The 26,502-nt window shown below is 41.6% G+C and overlaps 2 protein-coding genes and 1 pseudogene across 3 annotated transcripts in view; 1 reads left to right on the forward strand and 2 right to left on the reverse strand.

The window, feature by feature from the left end:
* The window catches only part of LOC146561521 (uncharacterized), a 41,703-nt gene extending 32,644 nt beyond the window's left edge, over positions 1 to 9,059 (reverse strand). The window contains exons 1-2 of one of the 2 annotated variants that reach the window (XR_014894893.1): positions 8,363 to 9,059; positions 6,518 to 7,594 (exon numbers count right to left, since the gene is read on the reverse strand). Coding sequence is in view for 1 of the 2 variants with exons in the window: in XM_085297680.1 (XP_085153806.1) it covers positions 6,529 to 7,594; positions 8,363 to 8,587 (1,291 nt within the window). In the remaining variant the exon portion in view is untranslated. The remainder of the gene's footprint in view (positions 1 to 6,517; positions 7,595 to 8,362) is intronic. The other variant, XM_085297680.1, reaches the window with a different exon arrangement.
* Positions 9,060 to 13,766: 4,707 nt separating this feature from the next.
* On the reverse strand, positions 13,767 to 15,512 carry LOC146561523 (uncharacterized; annotated as a pseudogene).
* An 8,418-nt stretch (positions 15,513 to 23,930) lies between these two features.
* Positions 23,931 to 25,093, forward strand: LOC146561524 (uncharacterized). Its single transcript, XM_085295851.1, has 3 exons — positions 23,931 to 24,179; positions 24,265 to 24,391; positions 24,858 to 25,093. Exons 1-3 carry the CDS (start codon positions 24,066 to 24,068, stop codon positions 25,028 to 25,030), a joined length of 414 nt encoding a protein of 137 aa, XP_085151977.1. The 5' UTR covers positions 23,931 to 24,065; the 3' UTR covers positions 25,031 to 25,093.
* Positions 25,094 to 26,502: the final 1,409 nt, after the last annotated feature.

Below are 26,502 nucleotides of genomic sequence, written 5' to 3' on the forward strand. Positions count from 1 at the left end.
ATAGACACCATATACTGATACCAGCATAGCAGTGCTACTATAAAGGGTGAAAATTACATAGCGCCTAGTCAATTATTTAGTGCACCAAGACTGGAGAGCAGAGAGCATATTGATGTTAATGACCTCAATTTGTAAAGGTGCTGGCCCTTGATGGAACCTGCTTAATGAAGATTTAGACTGGCTGTGTGTAAGTTTGCAACAAGCATACATAGCATCGGTTATTAATTTATATATATATATATATAGCTGTCCTTCAATGCACATATTAAACAAATATGTAAGACTGCGTTCTTCCATTTGCGCAACATCTCTAAAATTAGAAATATCCTGTCTCAGAGTGATGCTGAAAAACTACTTCATGCATTTATTACTTCCAGGCTGGACGACTGTAATTCATTATTATCAGGATGTCCAAAAAACTCACTGAAAAGCCTTCAGCTAATCCAAAATGCTGCAGCAAGAGTACTGACAGGGACTAGAACTTTTTAGAAAGAGAGAGCATATTTCTCCTGTTTTGGCTTCCCTTCATTGGCTTCCTGTTAAATCCAGAATTGAATTCAAAATCCTGCTCCTCACATACAAGGTCTTAAATAATCAGGCCCCATCTTATCTTAATGACCTTGTAGTACCATATCACCCTATTAGAGCACTTCGCTCTCGCTCTGCAGGCCTACTTGTTGTTCCTAGAGTATTTAAAAGTAGAATGGGAGGGAGAGCCTTCAGTTTTCAGGCCCCTCTTCTGTGGAACCAGCTTCCAGTTTGGATTCAGGAGACAGACACTATCTCTACTTTTAAGATTAGGCTTCAAACTTTCCTTTTTGCTAAAGCATATAGTTAGGGCTGGACCAGGTGATCCTGAATCCTCCCTTAGTTATGCTGCAATAGACGTAGGCTGCCGGGGGATTCCCATGATGCATTGAGTTTTTCCTTTCCAGTCACCTTTCTCACTCACTATGTGTTCATAGACCTCTCTGCATTGAATCATATCTGTTATTAACCTCTGTCTCTCTTCCACAGCATGTCTTTTATCCTGTCTTCCTTCTCTCACCCCAACCGGTCGCAGCAGATGGCCCCGCCCCTCCCTGAGCCTGGTTCTGCCGGAGGTTTCTTCCTGTTAAAAGGGAGTTTTTCCTTCCCACTGTCGCCAAAGTGCTTGCTCATAGGGGGTCATATGATTGTTGGGTTTTTCTCTGTATCTATGAAGCGCCTTGAGGCGACTTATGTTGTGATTTGGCGCTATATAAATAAAATTGAATTGAATTGAATTATGTATATATCAATGTATGTAGGTAACCAAAGTGAGGGTAATTAAAAAAACTATTTATATGCTTTTAGAGATAAACACCTGAGCACTGATAGTTTGAAGGCCCTGTTGTATCTTATTATTTACACAAATAAATATCTTATTTAGGGCCTAAACATATTTAAAAGCTCATAAAAACTTACACACATCACAGGTGTGCTGAAAGCTTGTGTCTCTTAAATGGGTAGAACAAGATGCCTCTGCCCCACCGCTGTGTTTCATGTATATGTATGAAAATGCTGGACTCGAAAGGCAACAGAAAGTCATTTTGGCACCATTTTTGTGACTTTTTTGGGATGAGGCCAGCTGCATATTTGGTCAGATAATACTTTGTTTGGCTTATTGAAGAGTGTGTTGTTGATTTCTTCACCATAGTGTGTATAATCCAGATTCATTCACTTTAAGCTTCAGCTTCCCTGCAACTCTTCCTGCAACAGCATTTCCCTCTGAATATCTACAAAGAGCATTTAACTTCATTTTAATGCCAAAAAACTCATTAAGTCTCAATTTGGAGCAAATTAAATCTTAATAAACTAAATCAGCATTTCTGTTCCTGCCTCCTGAATTTAGTCTCCTGCAGCTAAAATTTCAGCTATGGTGACATCCGTGTTCTTAGTTAAACCATTTATAACCAGACCGGGTTTCATAGCATCCGACTCATTTTTCAGATCGATTTATTTTTTTAGGTCTATGCATCTTTTTGTTACTTGCTATTCTCTCTGAGAGCTAATAGACAGAAAACTTCTGAGGAGCTTGTGATTTTCTATACTGTAAATTCTACCAAAAGCATATGCTTTGTTCTCTTTCATAGTAGGATGTGTGAAAAGTTGTGCAGCATCTCAGTTTACAGTACAGTACATCCAGCCACTATTGTTTCCTAGTAATAGCTGAGTCAGGCATCCTGTGTCCACCTAAGGTACAAAGCTATTTCCCATGGTCTCAGCTGTAATATAGAGCACTTCCACTCAGCACAGTAGAAATCATTACTGATGCTAGACTACCACAACACAGTATTTATACAGTCATGTTTCAGTAGGAAGGGTCATGTGCACTTTGTAATGTAGTGCTAAATACAAAGACCTAACTGCAACCTTTAATGTTGTCTTACAATGGCAAAGTGATAGTGTGCATCATACTTTTTAACTATTGTTTAAAATAACAGATTGAAAATACACAAATTAAATCAAGAACACTTCATTTTGTTCTACTTATACTAGTGCTGAACTAGTATGTCCTACAGCAGCCATGAGCTTCATTACTGAAGGCTAGAAACAAGGATCTCCCGGGAATATGAGGATTTTTAAGACAGCATTTGCCATTTTTTATGTAAACGAGCCACTGCACAAGCAGACAGACATAGAGCATGATAAGATTTGTCACTCCCCACTGTGTCACGTGTACGTTTGACAAATCACACTTTCCTTATTTATATAGCCCTCATGCATATTTTCAAATTAGTTATGTTCCCTCTTATTTTGAAAGGTCAGTCGCTGCTAAGCCCTGTCCATCACAACTTTTAATCCTGGCAGTGAGAACTGTGTATAAAAAGAGATGTCTGTTTGAAACAGTTGTTTAGTTCAACCTTGAGAAATAAAGCTGAAAGACTGTACTTAAGTCACATCTTGATTGTTTGATTTAAATTCTACTACGGTGATGTACAAAATTATAAAAACATGTGCCATTGTATTTCATATACTTGGTGGTATCTGAACTGTCTACCCTGATTTAAAATGTGGCCAATTTCTGGTGTAAGATCGCCGTCTTCTGAACCTATTTTAAGACTGAGCCACTTCAGTATGGTTCTAACCACTTCCTCACTTGCCTCTGCAGTTCCCTCTGGTTCTCCTACTATGTGTCAAAACCTAATTTCATTTTGGATGTAGGGAGGCAGGTTTGGGCAGGAGATAAACAAAGATTGTGTTATGGCCTAAAAATACATGATTTATTCATGAACTCTATGTTTTTTACAGCACAAGTGATATGCTGTAATATGAGGCAATATTCTTCTTCAGATGTTTTAGAATAAAACAGTCATAGTTTGTGTTGACAGTCTAGCCCAAGAATTCACAACATACAATCCTGTGAAATTAGAAAAATCATGAAAATGGCCTGGGTTGTACAGACATGTAAAAAAGTAATTTAGAGATTAGATAGAGCCAGTTGCTGCAGATCAAATGCATTTGATTAGTTGATCAACAAGTGTGACACCCCTCTGTCAAATCGTTTTGGCAGTTTGATCATCTGGAGTATTCAGGTGTGTGTTAATACTTTCCAGAAGAAGGTCAGACTGTAGTAGACTCCTTGAAATTCCAAAAATCCAGAGACTTGCATCTCAGACCCTAAAATCCTCAGATAGTATGTAAATCTTAAAGTTCGTGACAGTGCAATTAGAAAAAGACTGAGGAGAAAGCCTTTTCTCTCTAAAGAGAACATGGCAGCATCACAAAGGTTTGCAAAGTTGCATCTGAAGAAACCACAAGAGTATTCCTTTGGACAGACAACACTAGAGCATTGTGATTTGCTGGTGTGTCCTTGGGATCATTGTTCTGTTGCATGTCCCAGCTTTGGCAAAGCTGTCAGACAGATGGCCTCATATGTGACTCTAGAATACAAAGCTGCTACTACAGAGGAGATCATGCTCCACTCATTGACTGCAGAAGAGCATTATGGAAAAGTTAAAGCTCACTGTGAAAGATTAAACTAGTCACTTCCTGCATTTTAAAACAAAATAAGAAACATTTGAATAAATTATTGTGAAAGTAAAAAAAGTTCATCATCTTGTCTGCATCTGCCTGTAGCCTCTCTCATATCTACCATTTACGCTTTTTCGTCTCAGTCTGCAGCTCTCAACATCCTCAGCTTTGCTCTTCAGACCTTAAACCATCTGATTGTGGTGCTCTGCTCGAGTTTATTCTGCTTGCTCGGATTAGTCGTCCACTCTCTGGATACTCTGCTCAGTTCAGCAACAGTTCCCCCACTGCTCTGCACAGCCAACAACCATGGCTCAATATTCCATTTGCAACTCAAGTCCACGAGCCGCTACGTAATTATAACAGGTGGCTAATGCGGCTAATGAGTAACTGCTAATAGTTAAGGAGCTAAATGTGCATGTGCACCAGCCAGGTTAACATTTTTTATAACTATTTATAAATGAATGTTTTGAAAACATTTATTGACCACTAAAAATCATCCCAAAGTGTAGTTCAATATCATGAATGTTAAATACTTCAACTGTTAGTGAGGGGAGGAGCTGAACGCCCGTCTGTCTGCAGCGGTGCAGCTAGAAGATATCGATCGTTGCAAGTGAACACTGTAATATTGTATGAATTGAGTGATTTAATTTAGTATCAATTAATATGTGAGTATCGATTTTTTGGACCACCCTAGTTGATGTGAGCTTGTTGTGCCGATGCTCTTTTTCACATGCAAAGCCGACACTCAAAAACACAGAGAAACAACTAAACCAAAGAGTCACAAGGGAGGACTTTGGAATATTTAATGGAAGCCAAAATTAAGTCAAGCTTAAAAGCCAAGCCAATGCATTTCAAATCCGCTCAGCTGTTTCAAAGAATGTCATGAGTCCTTTTGCTGTCAAAAATTGAAGGGGCCTGTGCAGTGTGCATGTGGAAAAATTCCACGTGAGCGTTTCAGAAGAGCTGAGCAGCTGTCAGATGTGAGCTAATAAAAATGAATGGGTACAAAGTCACACTTACCTGTGTCCCTGCATGCATACTACACTATATATACATGCATGTTAAACTCTCTTTATTTGTTTCCATGCCTAAATACTGTCTACTCATCCTTCAGCTGTCACTGTGTGCGCATGTGCATCCAAACATGTATGTGCGACTATAATTGTAGGTCTAGCTCATAGGCCACGTCTAAACCTAGCTAAGTCCTCAGCAGTTTCTATGAGTTAACTCAGTCTTGTGTTTCCTTGAACCAAGGTCATCCATTACTGTGACTTTACACTTAAGAGTTTGGGAGTACCACAGCATAGAAAGTCCATGAGCAGTCCATTAGTTTGTATAATCTTTTATACTGAAAGATTATAAAATAATGAGAATTTATCTCTACAAATTCTCACTTCCATTCTCCACTTCCTGAACTGTTTTGATATTGCATCAGTTTTTGGTCAACTGAGTTATTGTTAATAAAAGTATTACATGTGCTTCTTTCTGTTTTTTAATTATATTAGCAACTAAAAGCTTGTTGTTATAAATACAAACTTCCCAGAGAACACTGGCAAATAAGCCGTAAGTTAATATTTTTTCATTTAACTTACATTGAAAGGCTCAACTTTTTAATATATGTAAAGATATACAAAAATGAATCTGAATCACAAATAATATAAATGAAAGGTGGAATATGGGCGTAGAAGCCTGGTTGAAAATTATTAAAATGGTCAAGTAAAAAAAAGCATTAGATCAAATAGACTAAGGTGTATTTACATAACAAATCTTCTATATGCCTATTAGGTTTTAACAATCTGAAGGAATACGTTAAAAAATAATATACTGAGATGATGGCAAACAAATACTAAAGCATTGATATCAGCTATGTAGTTCCTTTACATATCTATATTATTGCTAATATATATTGTAATATATCTATATCACTGAAGAACTTCTGCATGGATGCAAACTGCATTTCGTTGCCCTGTACCTGTGCATGTGCAATGACAATAAAGTTTAATTCTATTCTATTCTATTCTATTCTATTCTTTATCTTGTTGCTTTAATAGGCACACCGCTAACATGGACTCCAAACAGTAAACAGTTTAATAATAATAATGGATTGCATTTTTATATAGTGCTTTTCGGGACCCCTCAAAGCGCTTTACAATACCACTATTCTTTCACTCTCACATTCACACACTGGTGGAGGCAGCTACAGTTGTAGCCACAGCTGCCCTGGGGCAGACTGACAGAGGCGAGGCTGCCATATCGCGCCATCGCCCCCTTTATCCTCATTAAGTAAAGAAATGCAATAAATGTATATTGTTGAAAACATTCAAATGTTTGTATGCTTGTTGTGAATGTACGGCTCATGTAATTGATAAAAATATCTCTATTTGGTCATTATTAGTACTTGCTTCCACCATTTTCTAGTTAGATAAAACAATATGTTAGTGCATCTCTCTATAAATGTATAAGTGTTCATTTATGTGTCATAAAATGGTTTATGAATGAAAAAATACAAGATAAGAGTTACCATGTGCCTACCGTTGTACAGACTCTGGTGGTGGGGGGCAATCTCTTCACCCGCTGGTCTCCTGTGACTTCCATCCCTGCCAGGGGAGCCACTACTATACTTCCCCTTGCTGTGCTCCACCCCTGGGCTCTGATGATAGTGATAGTGGTGCCGTATAGACTCTGGACTTCCCACAATCACCCGCCCTTTTCTCAGGTGCTCAGGTGTGCCCATTGCTACCTGCTTGGCTTCAGGACTCCCAGCCCCTGCTGAGTTTACCTGCCGGTGTCGCTGACTCAGATCTGGGCTGGACTTAGCTGAGCCCTTGTCACTGCCTGGAGATGCCTGTCCTGACATCAGTAGCTGTTTCTGTGCTAGTAGGTCAGAGCTGCAGGGTTTGGAGTGGGAGCCACAAGGTAGCCTGGTAGGAGACTTGCTGTGTTTCTCTGGGCTGTGTCCTCGAAAGCTGTGAAGCTCTAGGTTGGTGAGGGAACCTCCACGGGGCCGGCAGGACTGGGGAAAGGTGTGGTACTCCGTGGTGGAGCTGCGCCTCCTCCCGCTGAATTCACAAACATCTCTCTTTTGTCCTGAAGAGCTGCATCTTGAGCCAGATCCAGGGCTTGAATTGGAGCCAAGAGGGGAGGGTTTATGGTGAGGGTTATCTGGGCTGTCTGTGCTCCCTGCGCTGGAGGTGCTGCTTCCATCGCCAACATCCCGCAACAGGCCTGGTGTAGGCATGCCACCGCCCAGCTGAGACAGGCTACTTTGACTGTCAATGGAGCTCCTGCAGCCAGGCCCTCCCTGACCACCACCACTTCCCCCTGTGCTTGCAGCCACAACTGTGGCCCTCTCCTCTTCTAACATGAGGCACACCTCCTTAAGCTCCAGGTTCTCCCGGATCACCTCCATCTGCCGCTGCTCCAGCTCCTTAAGCTTCTGCAAATAGATAGCCACTTCCTTCCTCATCAGGCCAGCGCTGTAGCGACCCAATCGCTGCCATTCCCGCGACACCCGCTTCCCTTTCTGCCGGTCGTCATCCAGGAAGCAGCACAGGTCCCTCAGCTCCTGGTTGTCCTCCTGCAGTTTCTGGTTCACGTCCTGGTTTACACAGAGCACGCGCGCACACACACACACACACACACACACACACACACACACACACACAGAAGCACATAGAGAGATTACATAGTCATTCCTGCTATGAATGAAGCTTTGATGAAGAAGATTACGTGTGTGTGTGTGTGTGTGTCTCTGTGTGTCTCTGTGTGTCTCTCTGTGTCTCTGTGTGTGTGTCTGTGTGTGTGTGTGTCTTTAGCTTCTGGACTATTAGGGAGGCAGGGCAGAATGATGGACAATTTTATCTATTCTTCAACATTTTATTGGTTAAAGGATAAAATGGTTTGTCAAGGACGCAACCAATAAGTAACCACTAATGAAACTGGAGCTTCAGTCAATGATAATTGGCAGTATTAGTCTACCAGCTCCACTAACTGATTTTTTAGTGCAGAAAATTAAAATAAAAAAATGCATTACAAAATAGTTTCTCAGAAAACCTGTTCTAAGTTAATATGTTGTTTAGCACATAATAATAAACCATAAAACAGAGGTACAAGGTACAATTTTCCTTTTATTAATGTTTCCAAATTCCTGCATGGAGAAGCAACAGGTTTAATCTGCTTATTTAAAGCTAAATTTGACCTTAAATCTACCCCTGTAACCTGGCTGTATTTCTTCTCATGCAGAGCCCACACTTGTTTCGGTCAGTAGGCTGTCTACACATAGTCTACACATTGGAAGAAACCCCACACGGGCCCTGGCACAGCCTGGCTCCCCGGGATCCCCTTCATCAGCACCACCCGACCTCACCTTCAAACTCCGTATCTCGTTCAGGTGTTGTTGGAGTCTCCGGTTCACCTCCCGCATCAGATTGCCGTGCTCCACGATGACGCCCCTTTTTTCTGCTTCTGCCCTCCGCAGCCGCCTCACCAGCTCCTCTTTACCCCACTTCAGCAGCTCCTCATCGGGTATTTTGGAGATGTCCTCTGCTGGTCTCTCTGCGCTTTTGGACTGCTGCTGTGCGCTTTTCTCCATCCCTTTAAACTCCGGTGAAGGTAGACCGGGAGGTAAAACAAAGTGTTGTGTCTGATGAATTTCAGAGCAACCAAATCGAAGCTTTCAAATGCACAACTCTGGTCCAAACGTAACTCGGGTTCCCCCCACCCACCCTTCTTATATCTGTGGAATCACATCGCTGTCATTGCGCCTCTTTCCCACGCCCATGCTGCAGCTCTGATATCCACCCGGTGCTCTGCTGCTATATCACTGTCGTTAGAGCATCGTTCCGCATCCTGCTGCGTCTCTGGTTAAGCCCTTGGCCGGCTTGGCGGGGCGGTTTCTCTCCAGGTGCATGCCGACCGCTTTGCGCACTCCCGCTGCTGAGCGCGCACTACCTCAGTCCGACCGCCGGGCGGAGGGCGGAAAAAAGAGGAGGATGATAAGAAGGGGGGCTCCAAGGAGAGGTTGCAGGTGCATAGCCGAAGAGCCAGGATGATAAGGTGTGATAGTGTGGAGAGCCTCTCTCGTTCTACCATCACTCGCTTACTCGCTCTCTCCTTGTGCCTCTTGGTTTGTTACGCCATCTGCTGGAGTTAGATGTGAACAGTGCTGCACTCTGATTGTTCAAAGTGACGGGCTGCTTCTATTTTTAGGTTCGTTTATAATCAGGGCAGATAGCACTGATCATGGTTTGCTCTGATATTTATGGAAGCGTGACCTCTCTTCTTAAGGATAGCAATCACTAAAAGGGGAAGAGTCAATCCTCATTTCCAAAAAGTGTCACTGCCAGATTGTAAGCTAAAAATACAACTCCCAGGAGCATTTCCAGGATTTTTATAAATGAGATGATACCAAAACCGGTCAGGAGAGGGCCAAGGAAAATAGAAAAAATCTAATATAATCTAATATAAATAAATACAGTAAAAAGAACGCACACCCTCTTTCATTTCCAAGGTATTACATATCAGGAGATAATAAAACATAGTGTCATGTGTATTAATTAATCTAACCTCAGATGAATAACAAAACACGATATTTTACACAATGTCATTATTTATTTGACAAAAATTAAACTAAAATGCAGAAGCAGCATGTATTTACACATGATTACTGTGACACTATATCTATGAAGAAATACACTCATGTAGAGAGGTCTGGTATGTTTTAGGTGTTTTGTTTTTGCTTGAGGCCTCCCAGCTGAGACAGGTGAAAGTCTGACGTGGAACAGAAATAAAGATTAGCTGTTTGATAGTGACAGATTGATGCTGTTTTGATTTATTATTATTAAGAAGAATAAGAAGAATGAAAGGCACTCATGGACAGGCATTTAAAAATCACAGTATGGATAAAATAAAAGTTGGAAACACTATAGACATCACGTGACTATGGCTTTTTGAGGTTTTGGTGTATTTCACCCCAGTTTCAACAGATGGCTTACCGCTGCTTCTAGGTTTGATTGAGAGAGTATAGAAAAAACCTGATGACACTGCAAACTCTGACAGAGCTTAAGAGTCAGCAGCATCACTACGAGTTTAAGTGGCAACAACAACAATGCACTCAGACAATTTGTGGGAACTTTTTGACAGTGTAAACCACAAGACCCACAGTGCAACTGCTGATGGTGCTGTAGTGGACAAAAAATATCTCACTAATACATTTGTTCCAAGGGCACATGAGCCAATCATGTGTTGCCTTTACATTTTTGCAAATAATACCTATGGATAACCATAAGGGTCACACTATGATTAGATATTTTTTGCATGTGGAGTAGTTATTCATTAAGAAAGGAAGCACTCTCCACCCAAAACAGTTGAAAAAAATATTATTTTCATATAAAAATCTTTATATCCATTGCTACTCAATTTCCCCATATTCTTTTTCCATGAGCATGGTGTTCATTTACTACTTTCTATTGTTGACTAAACATCTTTCATAAAGATTATAGCTCTATACTTAGCCTATCCACAAAGCAGGTGACATTTATCCATCCATCCATCCATTCGCTACTGCTTATCCTTTTCAGGGTCGCGGGGGGTGCTGGAGCCAATCCCAGCTGTCATAGGGCGAGAGGCGGGGTACACCCTGGACAGGTCGCCAGTCTGTCGCAGGGCTAACACACAAGGACAGACAACCATTCACACTCACATTCACACCTAGTGGCAATTTGGATTATCCAATTAACCTATCCCCACAAGTTGCATGTCTTTGGACGGTGGGAGGAAGCCGGAGTACCCGGAGAGAACCCACGCAAACACGGGGAGAACATGCAAACTCCACACAGAACGTCCCCGGCCTGATGGTGGAATTGAACTCAGGACCTTCTTGCTGTGCAGCAACAGTGCTAACCACCGTGCCACCGTGCTGCCCTTTTCAGTGAAAGATTATTTCTTAATTTTAGTTTCTGGACAAAATAGTGCCCAGGCATCCCGAATGACTTTTAAAAGGTTCAAAGAACATGGCAACATGGCTTAGATTTGCAAAACTGCATCTGAAATTAAACAAAACACAACCAAAGACTTACTGAACAATCTCTTTTGGGCCCACCAAAGTAGAGATGCTTGGTCATAATGCATAGCATCACATATAGTTAAAACCAAACATAGCGTATCAGCACAAACAGCTCATACTAACTGTCAAACATGATGATGAAAAGATGATGATGGTTTGACTTATATTACAACCTCAGAACCTGGCCACCTTCCACTCATTGACCACAATGTGGACCGAAGTGTTCTAGAGTCACATGTGAGGCCATCTGTCTGACAGCTAGAGGTTAGGTCAAAGGTGGGCCAGTGATCCCAAGCACAGCAGCAAATCAGCAGCAGAACAGCTGAAAAAGAAAAGAATCAAATTGTTATAATGGCCCAGTCAAAGTTCAGAGCATAGGGTTAGGGTTAGGCTGACCTGCCACAGCATTTCATTCGAATGAAATGCTGTGGCAGGTCAGGTCCTAAAGAGAGTTGTACATAAACAAACCCTGGCGGGCCTCAATGAACTGAAGCAATGAGAAGAGGAGGCCACAATTCCTCCATAATAATGTGAAAGATATGTATGAGAAGTCATACTGAAAAGCTCACTTCAAGTTATTGTCGCTCAAAATAGTGCTGCAAGCTATTGAATCTGTGTAGGTAGTTTGATTGATTCTGCATTTTGTCTTAGTTTCTGTTAACATGGCGTAATTTTAACGCCTGTTAAACAAAAGATTATTAGGACTTGATGTGTGACGTGAAACGTAAAAGAGGGCAGGCATTCTTTCTAAACCAGTGGAAAATTAACTAAAAATTTAGTGAATCCTAATGACTGTAACCAATGTTCCCTCTAAGCTGCGGGTGTGCGCAATTGCGCACTGCGTTGCGTACAAAAAAAAATCTAACCTGAATTGAAATTAACATTAACACTTTAACAATTCTGTTTTGCAGTGTTAGTCAGTAAGTGACTGGCTGCTGTATGGGATTAGAACGATGTTGCCTTATCCCATAGTCCAGCCAATAATGCGATTCATCAGCGCAAAGCACAGGGCTCGCGTGCGGAGTGAAGCGGAAAAAAAGTGCGAGAGAGAGGGTGAGAGAAAGAAAGAAACCCAGGGCTCGCGTCGTTCACTTCAAAGAGTCGGCTCAGTTTCATTCGCGACCGACACATCACTACTATGAAGAACACCTCAGGCTGTCAGGTTAAAACAGTCGGTCGTGTTTTCGTAACGTAAACGCTAGCCCTCCTCTCACAGCCTACGCTCCATCTGCTATTCCCGAACAGAGATACGCAAGTTTCTCCGTGACTCCAGTCAAAGCTGCTATGATGACGTTACACCCCAATTTAACATCACCGTGGTAGAAATTAGAATCAAACTTATGGGAAACGAGACCCCTTGGACATAAATCAGCGTGATGAGAACTATTGATAACAAAGGAAGAATCTTTGGAAAAACATGATCTGAGGAGAATTAATTTATTTTAGTCTGACCCTTGTCCCATCCGCTAACATGTAGGAGGCGGGGTTTATGACCTGTACTACAGCCAGACACCAGGGGGCGATAGAGACGTTTTGGCGTCGTCCATATTTTCTACAGTCGCTGGGGGTCACACATTGAAACAGACTGACGTGCAGAGGTACAAGGCAGCCCAGACAGAGAATGTTGCTTTTAGACTTTGCGACTCATTTTATTTCTCTATCTGATAAGAAAACTATTCAATCAGATAGTTATTTGTAGTGAATGAAATACGGTTACAGTTTCAAGAGGTTTTAAGCACCAAATCTGAAATCCAATACTACAATATTATAATCCAAGATTTTTCAAGCATTTCAAGCACCCGTACGAAACCTGGATATGAAGTTGATGATTGCTAAAATAAAATAGAACATTTTAATCAATTTCTTGTTTGCTCCAAAATCTACGACATGACTATATACATGACTATATATATATATATATATATATATATATATATATATATATATACATATAATTCATAATTCATGTGCTTTACACCACTCAGGTCTGATTTTCCTCTGCAGAAATACACATTTCCAAAATCAAAAACTGAAAAGAACTGAAAACATATTTTGATTGAGGAAGCACTTGTTTTTACTAAACCATTTAACCCATGTATTTTCTCAGATGGTTGCGATATTATGTCATATCCATATCACAACAGACAACATATGCTCAAGTGATGAGTTTTCTTAGTTATATTTTGTAGGGTCTTAAACCTACACTGTGAAGTGCTTTGGCATTCATTTTGTTGGCACCATACAAATAAACTGAATTGAAATGAATAGAACATCAAGCCCCACACTTCTGCCTCTATATACACTTATCCAAAATACTGGCTCACACCACCAAATCAATGTACAAAGCAGGGTCTACAAGGACATGGAGGAGCAGGACCTGCACTGAACCCTGATCTTGCTTTGTGGACCGAGTTCATTGATTTGTAGGGTGAGCTAATGCATGTGACAATAAAAGTGTAAGTACCTGAAATAAATTTTAAGAAACAGGTAAAAGAAGGGGGAAAAAATCAAAACTGTTGCACTCATAAAACCTATTGGACAGAGACAGCTTCTTGCAAGGTGGCAAAAGAGCTTGTCTTCATTGTTGTTCGCCTCGTGTAAATGTCCAGAAAGCATGGGCCATGGATCATCTGTGGAGACACAGGTAACAATACATTGTTCACTTAAATTATGCAAGAAATTTACTATAAATGGCAACAACAGTTACCTAATTTGAAGTTTTCCACTCAAATTCAGTAAGCCGCTGGAGGAAAGTTGTGACATGAGGGTTAATGTGAACAACCTTTCGCTTCACAGTGGTCCCAGTCTTTCTGCTTGTCCCAACCTTGGAGGTACATTTGGTTCCCTCTTCAGGGTTTATCCTTACAAAAACCCTTAAAGCATGCCACAATAAATAGAAACATACAGTAACATTGAGTTGTGATGTGAAAAAAATGACCTACTTAGGGATAATTTATTCATCATCTGTCACAATTAGCTAACTGTTAAAACATACCTCTGAATTAGTTCCAATGTTGCACATGCTGACTCCTGGTATTCCAGGTTCAATACATAGAATGAACCAAAGAAGACTGACATTGCATCAGCAAAGGTGTTCTCTTTGTCCAACTCAACAATTACACGCCCCTCTGCACTCACCATCCAGCAGGTGGCGGTCATTAAACTTTGTCTTTAAATGTACAGGGGCAACATTGTCATTATGTAACACAAAATAATTTCAATACTTCACTTCTTCACACTGTCTAGATAATCATAAAGGAAATAGCTACGTACAGTTAATTATTAATGGCCTTATGTAGTCCGTGTTAACATATTATTATTGTACATAATTGGGAATTATTCTGCACATTAAACACACCTAACAAAGAGTCAGCCCAGTTAAATTACTGGAGTTCCATCAACTGTATGGTTATTTTGGAGTTTATCGTTTGTGGTGCTGTTAAACTTTACAGTATTGACTTCAGTATTTCTGCTGTTAGTGTAGCTAGACTACCATGTTGATCAGTAATATGTAATGTGAAATTTGATATTGTTACTTTGCTGGATTCACCGAAACACATATCCAACAACCTTGGTTTATAAAGGAAATTACAGAAATGTGAGCTAAATAAACAGAGACTGGATACCTGTCTCCATGAAAAACTCCTGTGCCAAACAGAAGTTGTAATATGGTCTAATCAGCTCTATTTCATAAATGATTTCTTACCAAGCATAATCAGCCTTGGGTTGATTGCCAGGTTGCTCTTGGCTTCAAGGGACATCCTGGTTTCCTGCCAGATAAAGGACCAAGACATTTTATGTAATGAAAAAAAAAAACAGGACAGCAAGCAACAGCATTAAACCTAGAGCTGTATTAAAGAAGCTTACATCTGCTAAGACAAAGAGAGAGTCTTCATTTTCCTTGTAATACTTCATCATGAGAAGTATGGCTGCTGTGCCAACCTTGTTGTTGGTCAAAACTTCCTCACTTTCTATCTGCTGGAGAAGTGTCCTTATACCAAGGTTTCATTTGAGCTTCTGGCTGGAGAAATAGTTAACAATCCTTCTGCCTTTGGTTATGAGGGCCCGACTTAAGCGCTCACTGATATCAATACCTGTGAGTTTCTGAAAGTGGTTTGAAAGACCTTTCCGAGTAAACAAGAATGGCCACTGCTCCTGAATTTCAGCTACTGAAAGTGAGGGACAACTGTTAATAAGCTGCCGCTGAGAAATATATGTGAGGCACATGAAGTCATCCACATCAGGTCTCTCCACAGCTCCAGGTCCTTGTGAATTAAAAATTGTTAACAGGATGTCTTTCTTTTGCAACCCAGTCTTTCTCCCTTTTCAGTAAAATCTGCAAATGTTTGAGGGTATCTGTTTAGTTTTTAATGATCTTAGCAACCTCTTCACAAGATGCACGTTTAGGGTTTCTGCAGAGGACTTGCATGGCCTCCACAACAATTCTAACCATACTTCTCCTGTCCTCTGGATGAGCTGGCAGCTGTGGTTGCCAGAATTTCACCGTGAAAAATAAACTGTAAATGTAGAACACAAAACGGTTTCCTATTTTGGTAACCATAAATTTCACAGTAAATAATTATTTATTTATTTTTTACCGTAAATGACTATGAATTTAAAAATAAATTGTAAAATTATTTATGGGTAATTCATGTGAAAACAACAGACATTCCGTTAACCTGATTACAGTCTTACTTCGTTAAATATAGTGAAACTGTATAAAATAATATAGGGCTTTGGAGCGTGATGTCCCGGGAGGGGGCGTGGCCAAGATTTCTGGTCGAGCCGCCATCTTAGTGGGCCAAACAAAGCACACGGGAGCGAAAGCACACGGAAACATTAGCTATGGTTCGTACTTGCTGTGTTGTCGGTTGCAACGTTAGATCACACGATCGGGAAGGCAAGAAGCTGGAAAATGGGCTTTCTTTTTATTGTTTCCCCTCCTGGAAGCAATGTGAGGGATCTCATGTATCCGATATTACTAAACGAATGGTAAATGGCCTGCGCTTTACTAGTCACTAAGGACCCCAAAGCGCTTTACACATCCAGTCATCCACCCATTCACACACACTGGTGATGGCAGCTACATTGTAGCCACAGCCACCCAGGGGCGCACTGACAGAGATGAGGCTGCCGGACACTGGCGCCACCGGGCACTCTGACCACCACCAGTAGGCTACGGGTGAAGTGTCTTGCCCAAGGACACAACGACAGAGACTGTCCAAGCCAGGGCTCGAACTGGCAACCTTCCGATTACAAGGCGAACTCTCAACTCTTGAGCCACAATAAGATAAGATAAGATAAGATAAGATAAGATAAGATAAGATAACCTTTATTAGTCCCACACGTGGGAAATTTGTTATTGCCACCACGAAGACGTCAGGCTTGGATAGCAGCGGTGAGACGAGCTGATATCGAGTTCTCTGCAATCCCCAGTTTTGTGTTGGTTTGCTCGCGACATTTTCTTTCCGGTAAGTTCTAAATAAATTCATGTCACTCTTAATAGGCTTTTAGTGTTATTTTAAATGTGCTGAGGTCATAGATAATTAGATCAAACATCCTAATGAGTGATGCTGCAGAACCAGATCATGTTGACGGAGTAGCTTATTATTTGGCATTATTGCAGGCAAACCAGCATATGAAATGGATATAACAAATCCAGACTGGGCTCCAACGCTGCACATGGGGCATGACGACATACCTGTGTCAAACTCGGACCGGTGTTCTGCCTGAAAAAACGTCCTACCCAATGTTTCTGCGCAGACGCGACGCATGCGCACAACACCAACGCCGAATTAACTTCTTTTTCTGTCACCCATCCGGAATACTTCTTAAGGTTAAGGTTATGGTTAGGGTTAGGTTTAGTCGCAAGTCACCATCAAATTAGAATACGGGTAGCACGTTTTGTCAGAGTAGGATGGTTTCTCAGAACACCAGCATGCAAGGCAAGGCACACTTTTTGGAAGAAGTCTTGTGCTTGCTTTAAACGTGGTTCCCAAAAATCTACATCAGGGAAGATGCGTATCACAGCACAGTCTCTTTGTGTCCATACGACGAGGTCACAGTGGCTGGCGCCGGTAACAAAGATTTGTGTTTGTACCTGAGAGTAGTATGGGTGCGCCCGCTTCAACTGAAGACCATTAACAGCTACCTCCGAGCAAAAGGCTTTGTCCTGTGCCAATGCCTGCTTAAAAGGACACTTTATCTCCAGACACCCCTTCCCACAACATTCACACATTGTGAGTCAGTCTGGAGATGTTCCGACTTCAGGAAAATTGGTGTTCACACAGAAACCACATAAACGAACCTGCAGTTTGTGGTGATGTGCTGCCATTATCTCGGTGTAGGCCTTTCGTGCGTCCTCTTCATGCTTGATGCCCCATCTTGTTTGCACAGTAGAGGTCCTTTCGGGGGTAACACACACGATTCACAACACTTTGGGCTGGAGTGTCCAAACTTGTAGCAAAAACAGCATGCATCACCGAAGCTCTGATTCTCTAGTCTGTGCTTCAATTTCTTCTGCCTGTGCCTCAGTAAGAGTTGCTGCCGTAAGAAACTTTACACAGTGCACCTGAAGATCTGGAAGGCCAAGGGACTCAGCGTCTCTGTTGTGTAATGTGGGTGACTGGGTAGTGTAATTGGTGTAATAGTTTTATAGATTTCAATTCCAGACAAACCCACAGTGTTACTGTGTTCCTGCAGTGTATCCAGTAACGGTGACAAATCCTCCAGCGTAGCAGTTGGAATTTGCCTTTTTTGCGGACGCCTCCTTTTGTCTTTCACTGCAGAAGGTGTGTTTATGTTTTCATCAAGAGCAAGTTTTTGGGCAGCAGCTGAGGAGAAGACAATGTTATGTGCAACCTCGGGCTGTATCTTGGTCATATTTCCGGGCAACACCCAATATGCAGGCTCATCTGTTACAGTTCTGGTGCCTCTGATACACACTGTAGCCTCGACTTTAAACAAAAGAGCAGTGACATGGATGGAGGTCTCTGCGACTCCGGCCATGCATGTGCAGTGGGCAGCCTCAACCCTCCCATTGGTGCTCACAATCACCCATGGCTGTATGGCTTTTAACGTAGACCTTGAGGGCTAGCAGAAGGGGCTATGCGCTAACCTGCTGCTCTCTAGCAGGTAGCTCCATGCCCTCCTGGGTTTTAAAGGCACCTTAGAACACACATGCATCAACACTACAGGAGGGAGGTTTGGAGTCTTCACATCCCCCCCCCCCCCCCCCCGTTCTCTGCGGCCTGCTGGAGCGGGGGGGCTAGGAGGAGTTGGCCGTCCGACTGGGGTCTGGAATGTGGGGCCTCCCTGCTGCTGCGGAGTCGGGGCGGTCTGCTTCTCCCCACCCCAAGGAAAAGGGTAACACCACCGGGGTCTGGGTGCAGTTCCCCCCTCCAGGGGCAAGGGTACCTAGACCCGGGGCTTAGAGTACGCTTGGGGAGTGTGATTGTGTGTACAGTGTCTCTCTATGTCTGTCTCCACGTTGGGTGAGTGTTGAGTAATTGCATATGAGAGCATGAGGGTGGGAATGGATGTTTGTATCTGTGTGTGCCTGTATGTCTGTGTCTATATGTCAGGTTGGGTATCAGACGCCACCTCCCTGGGGACATCCCAGGTCCTCCAAGGTATGGAGGCCTATCTCCCCCACCACTTCCCCTGCCAGCGGCAGATGGCCTCAGACATCGTGCGTTGGTGGTTCTTTGTGTCTGGGGATGGGCGTCCAGGTACACACCGGCTTACTCCTTGGTGGCTGCTTATCGGGGCCTGGAGCCTCGGGCTCGCTCGGGCCACTTCGGGGGTGGGGTGCCCTCGGCCTCTCGGCCTGGGGCTCGATCACTCTGGCACAGCTGGCTGCCGGCGGAGCTCACGGGCACGTCACTGCAACCCCCCCGGCTTCTGCTCCGCGGCTGCTGAGTGACCCCTCAGCTCTTTCTGGGACAGTGGCGCGGCTGCCCCTCTGTTGGTCTTCCTTGGTCTCTTGTGTTCTGAGGGCCTCTGGATGTCTGGAGTTTTGATCTCCTCCATACCTGCTTCATGCCCTGGAGGACGGGGCTGTGGCCCCCCCACACCCTCTAGCAGATCATTACATGAAGGAACCTTTTAAAACAAACGCATTCATGCTCACAGGTGTACACACGGGTGATCGCACCCACAAACTACACCCTTTTTGGCTCCTACCTCAAAGCACACTGTCTTCTGTTGATCTTATGTGCTGCACAATAATGTTTAACATTTAGTATTTACAGTTATATTCCCATATATCATCGTGATGTTGTTTATTCTATTGCTCTCGTTTTCTTCTGCTTGTTTTCTTTTTTCATTCTCAACAGGTGAAATTAAAAAAGTATCTACTGTTATCTATTGTTAGCTAGTTTATTGTGATGGTGTTGTTTTTATTATGTTGCTCTTTGGTGATCGTGGTGATCCAGGTGTTTTGTTTGTTTTTCTTTTTTGTTCTTCCCCCCTTTCTCACCATCTCTTCCCCCCTCTATTTTTCTTTCTCTCCCTCTCTTTCTTTCATTCTTTCTCCCTGTCCTATCGCCCAGTCATGTCTGTCCCGTCTTTAAAAAATGAAAATAAAATAAATACATAATTATAATAAAGGTCAATCAAATGGACCAATATGGCAAGGCCGTGATGATCCACTTGGTAAAGTAAATCCACTTGGCATCTTTCTTGGCCTTCAGACAACAATTCTGATGGCTAAAGATCCAAACGGGACAGGCAATAAAAAAAAAAAAAAAAATATATATATATATATATATATATATATATATATATATATATATATATTACGGTAAATTAATGCAGCTGTGGTTGCCAGAATTTATAGTGATAATGCAGAATACATAACGGTGTACTTTGTTGATAAATGTAAAATTCACAGTGAACTTTGGTTTTTGTACAATAATTACATTGAAATAAAAAACTAATATAATCTAAACCAGTTAAAATACATTTTTAATAAGCTTGATTGCTGTCTCCTATTGACAAAGCACAGAAGAGCTGTATAATACAAAGCATGTTTTTTTTTAATTCAAAAGTTCATATTTACAGTAAATTATTGGCAGCTGTTTTAGGAGGTACAGGGGCGTCAAAGGGCTGCTGGTTATATCCAGGTGATGCAGAGAGCATCCCTCATGACTGAGGGCCCTTGTCTGTGTGGTAACGACTGGGTTTTTCAACAGGACAATCCTACAGTACACAATGCCCACAGGACAAAGGACTTCTTCCAGGAGAATAACATCACTCTTTTGGACCATCCTGCGTCTTCCCCTGATCTGAATCCAACTGAGAATGGACAACAGTTCCAGACAGTAGACGCCCTTCGTGTGGTCATCTTCACCACTTGGAGAAATGTTCCCACTCACCTAATGGAAACACTTGCATGAAGTGATCAACAATAACAGTGGACCTATTCATTACTGATTTCAAGTTTGGACCTTTAATTTCTGTTTTGGGGGTTTACCAATGTTTTTTTGGAGGTGTGGTCCTAAACTTTTGATCAGCTGTAAAACAGCCTGTTTCAGTTTAAGCATTGTTTTTAATAAATTACATGCTCAAAAAATGTTTTGCTTTACTCCTATTTCTGCTTGTGGCATGTTGAAGATCTACTTGGAACCTTGTTAAGATCCAACCATGCAAAATATCATTTTTTTTGCCATTTTTAAAATGGTCTTAAACTTTTGATCAGGACTGGCCAAGCTAAAAATAACACCAATTAGTTTTCTTCAGCCACATACAACAGTGGACCAAGAAGTGCAGTTTTTGTTCAGACAAGTTTTGAGCAATAAAAAAAGTAGCTTATATGTAACCTCCTTTATTTGTTGATGAAAACAAACAAACTGAAATAAAGTTATCATGATGCATTGGAATATTGAATTGTATCGTTGACACGATAATTGCAATTGAATTGAAATTCGAGTAGGACTGGGTACCAAAACACGATACCTTTTTAGTACTGACTGAAAACATTCAGTAGGTATTGATACAAAAGAAAATTATATTTTCCGGCGCAAAATTTCTGTACTTTTCTAATAAAATCTCTGTTATTGAGGCTCACAGGTCCTTTTCTGCTGCTGTGCATCACATGCCAGCAGTGGCTTCACACATGCGCGATTCATTTGCAGTCTGGATGCAGTGGGGTAAAAATCATCTGTTCCATCTTCCACTCCACCACGTCACCAATTATGAGAGGCAACAGCCTTAAAAAGTTCCAGGTTTATATTAACTGTCCTGAGAGTTTGTTTGAGGACTGACTTCAGACAGCTTTGAAGAGGTATCAGAGTCAGAGTATTTAAACTGTTTAACGCTCTGATTCAGAATGGAGTGGGTGAACCATTCTTTTTTTTCACAAACAATTTAAGAAACAGCGCAACATCATATGACAAAATGCCCTAAAAATGTTGTGTCCTAATCAAAATGGCAAACCTTGCTGACAGATGTGAAAATATTTTTAAACAGTTGAAAAGCTGACTCAAACTTTACTCCTCCTATATCTGGTGTACCTTCAGCCTTGAGGTGTTCAACAGGAGAGTTGTACATCTCTATGGTGCATTCTGCTCCACACTGATTTCGATCACCACCGTGAAAAACAGATTGTGTCATTAAATAATATCTACAGAAATGATGTGTACGACTAAAGCAAAAGCCACCAGTGCAATGTAAGCCTAAATTATCTCCAGCATGCAAAACAAGGTTCCTTTAACTACAGTTTTATCAATTTATTTCCATAACCTAAAGGATTAACAACGCCAAGCAGGTCGCAATGAAATACATAACCCCTCAGTGACTTCACTGACTTGGCACAGAAATCAAAAAGGAACATTTAGCTGCTCCTGGTAAATTAAACCGGCATTTGTTTTACAGTAAAGCTAGCTAAAATATTCAACCAGCTGCATTAGCATGAGCTTTCTAGAAAACTAAATCGGACTGAAGGCAAAGCCTGTGACAGAGGAACGCTTTCAACACAACAAGAAAACTGACCAAGGTAACTATGGTTACAGCTGATATACGTTTCACGTCTGATCATATACTTACATTGAAATAGCAGGTTGTTGGTTCAGTGCTGGGTGCTGCTGTTTGGAGGACTACACGCTTCCAAGGAGTATTGGTGCCCTCTGCTGTTGCAGTACCTCACAGTCAGACAGCTATCTCTGACAACATAGCACCCTCCTCGTCTAAGTTTTTTTTAATATATATATATATATATATATATATATATATATATATATATATATATATATATACTAGGGGTGCAACGATATTCGTATCGATATTGAACCGTTCGATACAGTGCTTTCGGTTCGGTACGCATATGTATCGAACAATACAACATTTGTAATTTATTTTATCAATTTTCCTTCTGACGATGCTGTCTGTGTTGAGCGCTCAGTGAATCTGTGTTCGACTACTCCGCCTAGGCTGCACTGTCGAGCGCAGATCCACTGAGCGCTCAACACAGACAGCATAGTCAGAAGGAAGAGAGCAGGGCAAGCTAGCGAGACAGAAGTTAAGCTCTACTTGCAACAGGCAAATTGAACCTCATTCAGATCTGGCGTTTGGAATTATTTTGGTTTTCATGTGACGTATGACCCTGAAGGTAAGCGAGTCATGGACTAAAGTAAAACAGTATGTTGGATGTGCCATGCAATGCTCAATTACATTGGTGTGAACTAGTGTGTTAGCGCAGTTAGCTCGTTAACGTGTTTGCCGTCTAGCCCCATGCACGGAGCGATCGGCGGTAGCTCGTTAACGGAGATTTGCCGTGTTGTGGCGTTAAGGTCATTTCAACGAGATTAACCTGAAAGCACTAGTGGGAACACAACGAATATCACTGCACATTTACGCCGACATCATCCTAGTGCAAAGACAAAAACAACAAGCATGCTACTAACTTTAGCCGAGTCATTTAGACAGCTGTTAGCACATGATTCTCCTTATGCTGCTGAGAATATAGCCCAGAAGAAGCGGATAGTATAGCTTTTATTTTGGAAAGAGCTATTTCTCTGTAACAAACTCTCTTTTCCAAAGAGGAGTGATTCCTCAATCAGATACAGGGCTTGCAATATCGCTAGCCCGACGTCCCGGAGCTAGCGATTTTTTCAGTCGGGCTACCAAAATCTATCTCTTCCCTGCCCGTCGGGCTATTGTAGGAAAAATATATGTCAATGCTTTTGCATTCTTTCAGAAATGTAGCTGGGTAATTATGTCATTGGCATCGGTGAGCCACTGTCAATATGTGACATATTGAAGTCGCGTTTGAATTTGCGCTTGTTTTTTTGCTTTCACTTTGCAATCGTGCGAACTGTGTATAGAGAGCGACAGCACTGATCTGTGAGTGATGATAATTTGTGCACCAATTCCTCTGACATCGTCTTATTAATCGTTAGCTTACTATGCAAACATGACAAGTGAAATCTCCCGCAGCAAGCTTAAACATGTGAGAGGTTGATCGCGCAGAGAATCGCTGAGCTTATGTGAGTGAGCGTGTAAAAGCATTTCAGTTCTGCTGAGCCAAATAAGACAGGTCAGGGTGAAGAAGTGACAGCCAAAGAAAAGCTTACCACAAAACGGAGAAGTTATGACAAATCAGACTATAAGGCAAAAAGAAAGTGCAGCTTTATGGTTTCATGGACAAAATAATTTCTGTGGCTGCAATATGATGAGCTAAATAACCAGGGCTGCACATAAGTGGTCCGCAGGTGCGTATTCGCTGTCAAAATAAAAAAACACGCACAAGGGTTAGGGTTAAATTTAAAAACACTTCTGTATGTCTCTTGGCCTTGAATTTGTTTTGTCACAAAACATTTTCAGAGACAGCTTGTCTGTTTTGTTTCTTTTTCCACAGACAAGATAAACTGCCTGATCTGCCTTGCAGCACAGCTATGTCAGCGTGTCTGATACAATCTGGTGCAATAGGGCATCGCTTTGATGTACTTTTAAGTTGCATTATTGTTTGTGGAGCTGCAGTGGCACTTCCTCAGAAGACTCAGTGAAGATGGCACAGGTGGTTTTTGCACTCTTAGCTGTGTTCCTGGTGTCACTCTGCACCGGACAGGACTTTTGCCCAAAGGAAAAATGTCCTCAGTACAAAGTGGTTGAGACGCACCAGGTAGGCTTTGGAACAGTTCACATATACTATTGTTGTGTTCTTATTTCTAGTCGCTAAGTATAGTTTTTGCTTCTGTTGTGTGCAGGACTTTGAGGTGCGCTTATATGGTGCTACCGACTGGATTACCACAAAGCTCGACAGCACCAGGATCAGGGATTATTTAGCTGCAAATTCACACCTGAAGACCTACGTCAAGAGACAGGCTGAAGCAGGTACATGAGGCACTGAAATATCACTCGAGTATGTAATTTAGTTTGTGATGGCAGTAGCTAAACTAAACATGGAACTGTATAAATAAGTAATATGTTGATCTAAGATCTAAGATAGTGTGCAGAACTTCTAAATTAGTTGAGAAATGTAAGATTAAAATCAACATAACAACAACTAGAATCTGATACCTTGTATTCCTTTAGTCTTGTGTTACCTGGTTTAATATTCAAGTTGAGCAGGTCGCCTACTAATTGGAAGGTTGGTGGTTTGATCCCCATCTGCTACAGTCTGCATGCTCTCCAGGTGCATCAGTGTATGAATGTGTGTGAAAGTTAGATAGAAAAAGTGCTAGACGAATGAGGCCTAGTTGTGTAAAGTGTTTTGAGTGCTCAGATAGTGTAGAGAAGCACTATATAAGAACCAGTCCATTTACCACTCTGAGTTCTGTACAGTGTTTGTTTCTTTCAGGTTTTGAGATTCCTGATGATTGCTGGCCTGTACTGGTCACTGTTACTGAAGGTGAAGGTGATCCTAAAATGTCGGTGTCGTGGTTTGTTCCTTCTGGTGGCAAAAAGGGAGAAATATATGATCCATTAGTCAAACTAGAAACTAAACCTGAAGCCACTATCTATGTAAGGTGAGCGGTGTGTCCATTTATCTTTTAAATCACTTTGATTTCTTCAGTAGATCCAAAGTTTTTCATTTTGCAGTTGTATTGTAGAATATAACTGCAAATTTGTGCAAAATTGTGAAGTTCTAAATGAACAAAATCAGTCATTATGACAGAAAAGAGAATTAAAAGAGAGCAGCTAACACACAAGTCTAAATCTCACAGGGAAAGATGACTCAATTTTGAGTTGAGTGAGAACCAGGAAACCTGTGACCCCTGTTTCAATCCAAAGGGGTCAATGCGGACATCGTGGAGGACTATAAATACCTTGAAATACACAGAGACAATAAACTGGACTGGGTTAAAAACACCACTGCACTCTACAGAAAGGGCCACGGTCGTCTCTATTTTCGGAGGCAGCTGAGTTCTTTTAACATCTGTCGGACAATGCTCGGGATTTTCTATGAGTCTGTTGTGGACAGCAGTGTTGGTCAAGTTACTTGAAAAAAGTAATTACTACCTAACTACTAATTACTTCTCCAAGAATGTAATCCCGTTACTTTACTGATTCAGTTCTATTTTTTTTCTGCATAATCCATCATATAAAATTGAATCAAATGAAAAAGTCTCTTTTTAAAAATTGTTTTATTAGATTTAATCTTTTGACTTTATGCACATTGCATTAAGCAAAAATTAAATTACATGCAACAGTCTTTGATTTGAAGAAATGTGTCTAACATTCAAATCTATTTTCTGCATATTTCAGCATATAAAACTGCAAAAAAATAAATAAAATTAAAGATTCAGCGGTTTCACATTCCCGTGGCAGCGTGCTAGGTATTCACTCAGATTTGAAGTTTTTTCGCTGTAGAAAGAAGTTTTCTTCCCACGCAGAGTGTACAGCGCACACTGTACAACAGAAGAGCCACCTCCACGGGACAAGACTCAGCGGTCCATCTGCATCTAAAGGACAAAGGTCACTCTTTCGAGGATGCCAATGTTCACATTTTGGACAGAGAAGACAGGTTTGAAAGAGGAGTGAAAAAAGCCATCTATGTCCAGTGTGAACGACCATCTTTGAACACAGGCGGCAGTTTACGACACCAACTGTCTGCCATCTATAATCCAGTTCTGAGATCCCTTCCCAGACGCCTTAACGCCCACTCACATCCTGGGCCATCTGACCTCAGGAAATCACATGATAGGGGCCAGGTTTCACAATGAGCTCATCCGACACCCTGGCTGATAGTGACCTAAACCCATTTTCACACCTTGGCTTGTGTGATTAGGTAGAGGATCATTATTAGGGGGTCCATTGTCCCCCTTGGGTCTTACATCTTGGACTCTCCACCATTTGACCCTAGAACTGAAGAAGCTTCTCGGATGAGAGGTGAAACGTCTTCAAGCAACTGAAAGAAGTCCAGACGCTTTTCTTTCTAAACTCCTTAGACTACGGTTACCTGGATGACTGAGAACCTTCACAGAGACAGCCCGCACTAATGT

Source organism: Mchenga conophoros, linkage group LG13 (assembly GCF_057382185.1).
Source record: "Mchenga conophoros isolate Kocher_MC1m ecotype Shallow Benthic linkage group LG13, M_conophoros_male_GT1.1, whole genome shotgun sequence".
Taxonomy (NCBI): domain Eukaryota; kingdom Metazoa; phylum Chordata; class Actinopteri; order Cichliformes; family Cichlidae; genus Mchenga; species Mchenga conophoros.

What these genes read in the sequence shown, in the direction of transcription:
- LOC146561524 (XM_085295851.1), top strand. Translation starts at nt 24,066, where the DNA reads ATGGCACAGGTGGTTTTTGCACTCTTAGCTGTGTTCCTGGTGTCACTC. An exon ending in AAGTGGTTGAGACGCACCAG is followed by an intron (nt 24,180 to 24,264) that starts GTAGGCTTTGGA and finishes TGTTGTGTGCAG; the next exon opens with GACTTTGAGGTGCGCTTATA. An exon ending in CAAGAGACAGGCTGAAGCAG is followed by an intron (nt 24,392 to 24,857) that starts GTACATGAGGCA and finishes TGTTTCTTTCAG; the next exon opens with GTTTTGAGATTCCTGATGAT.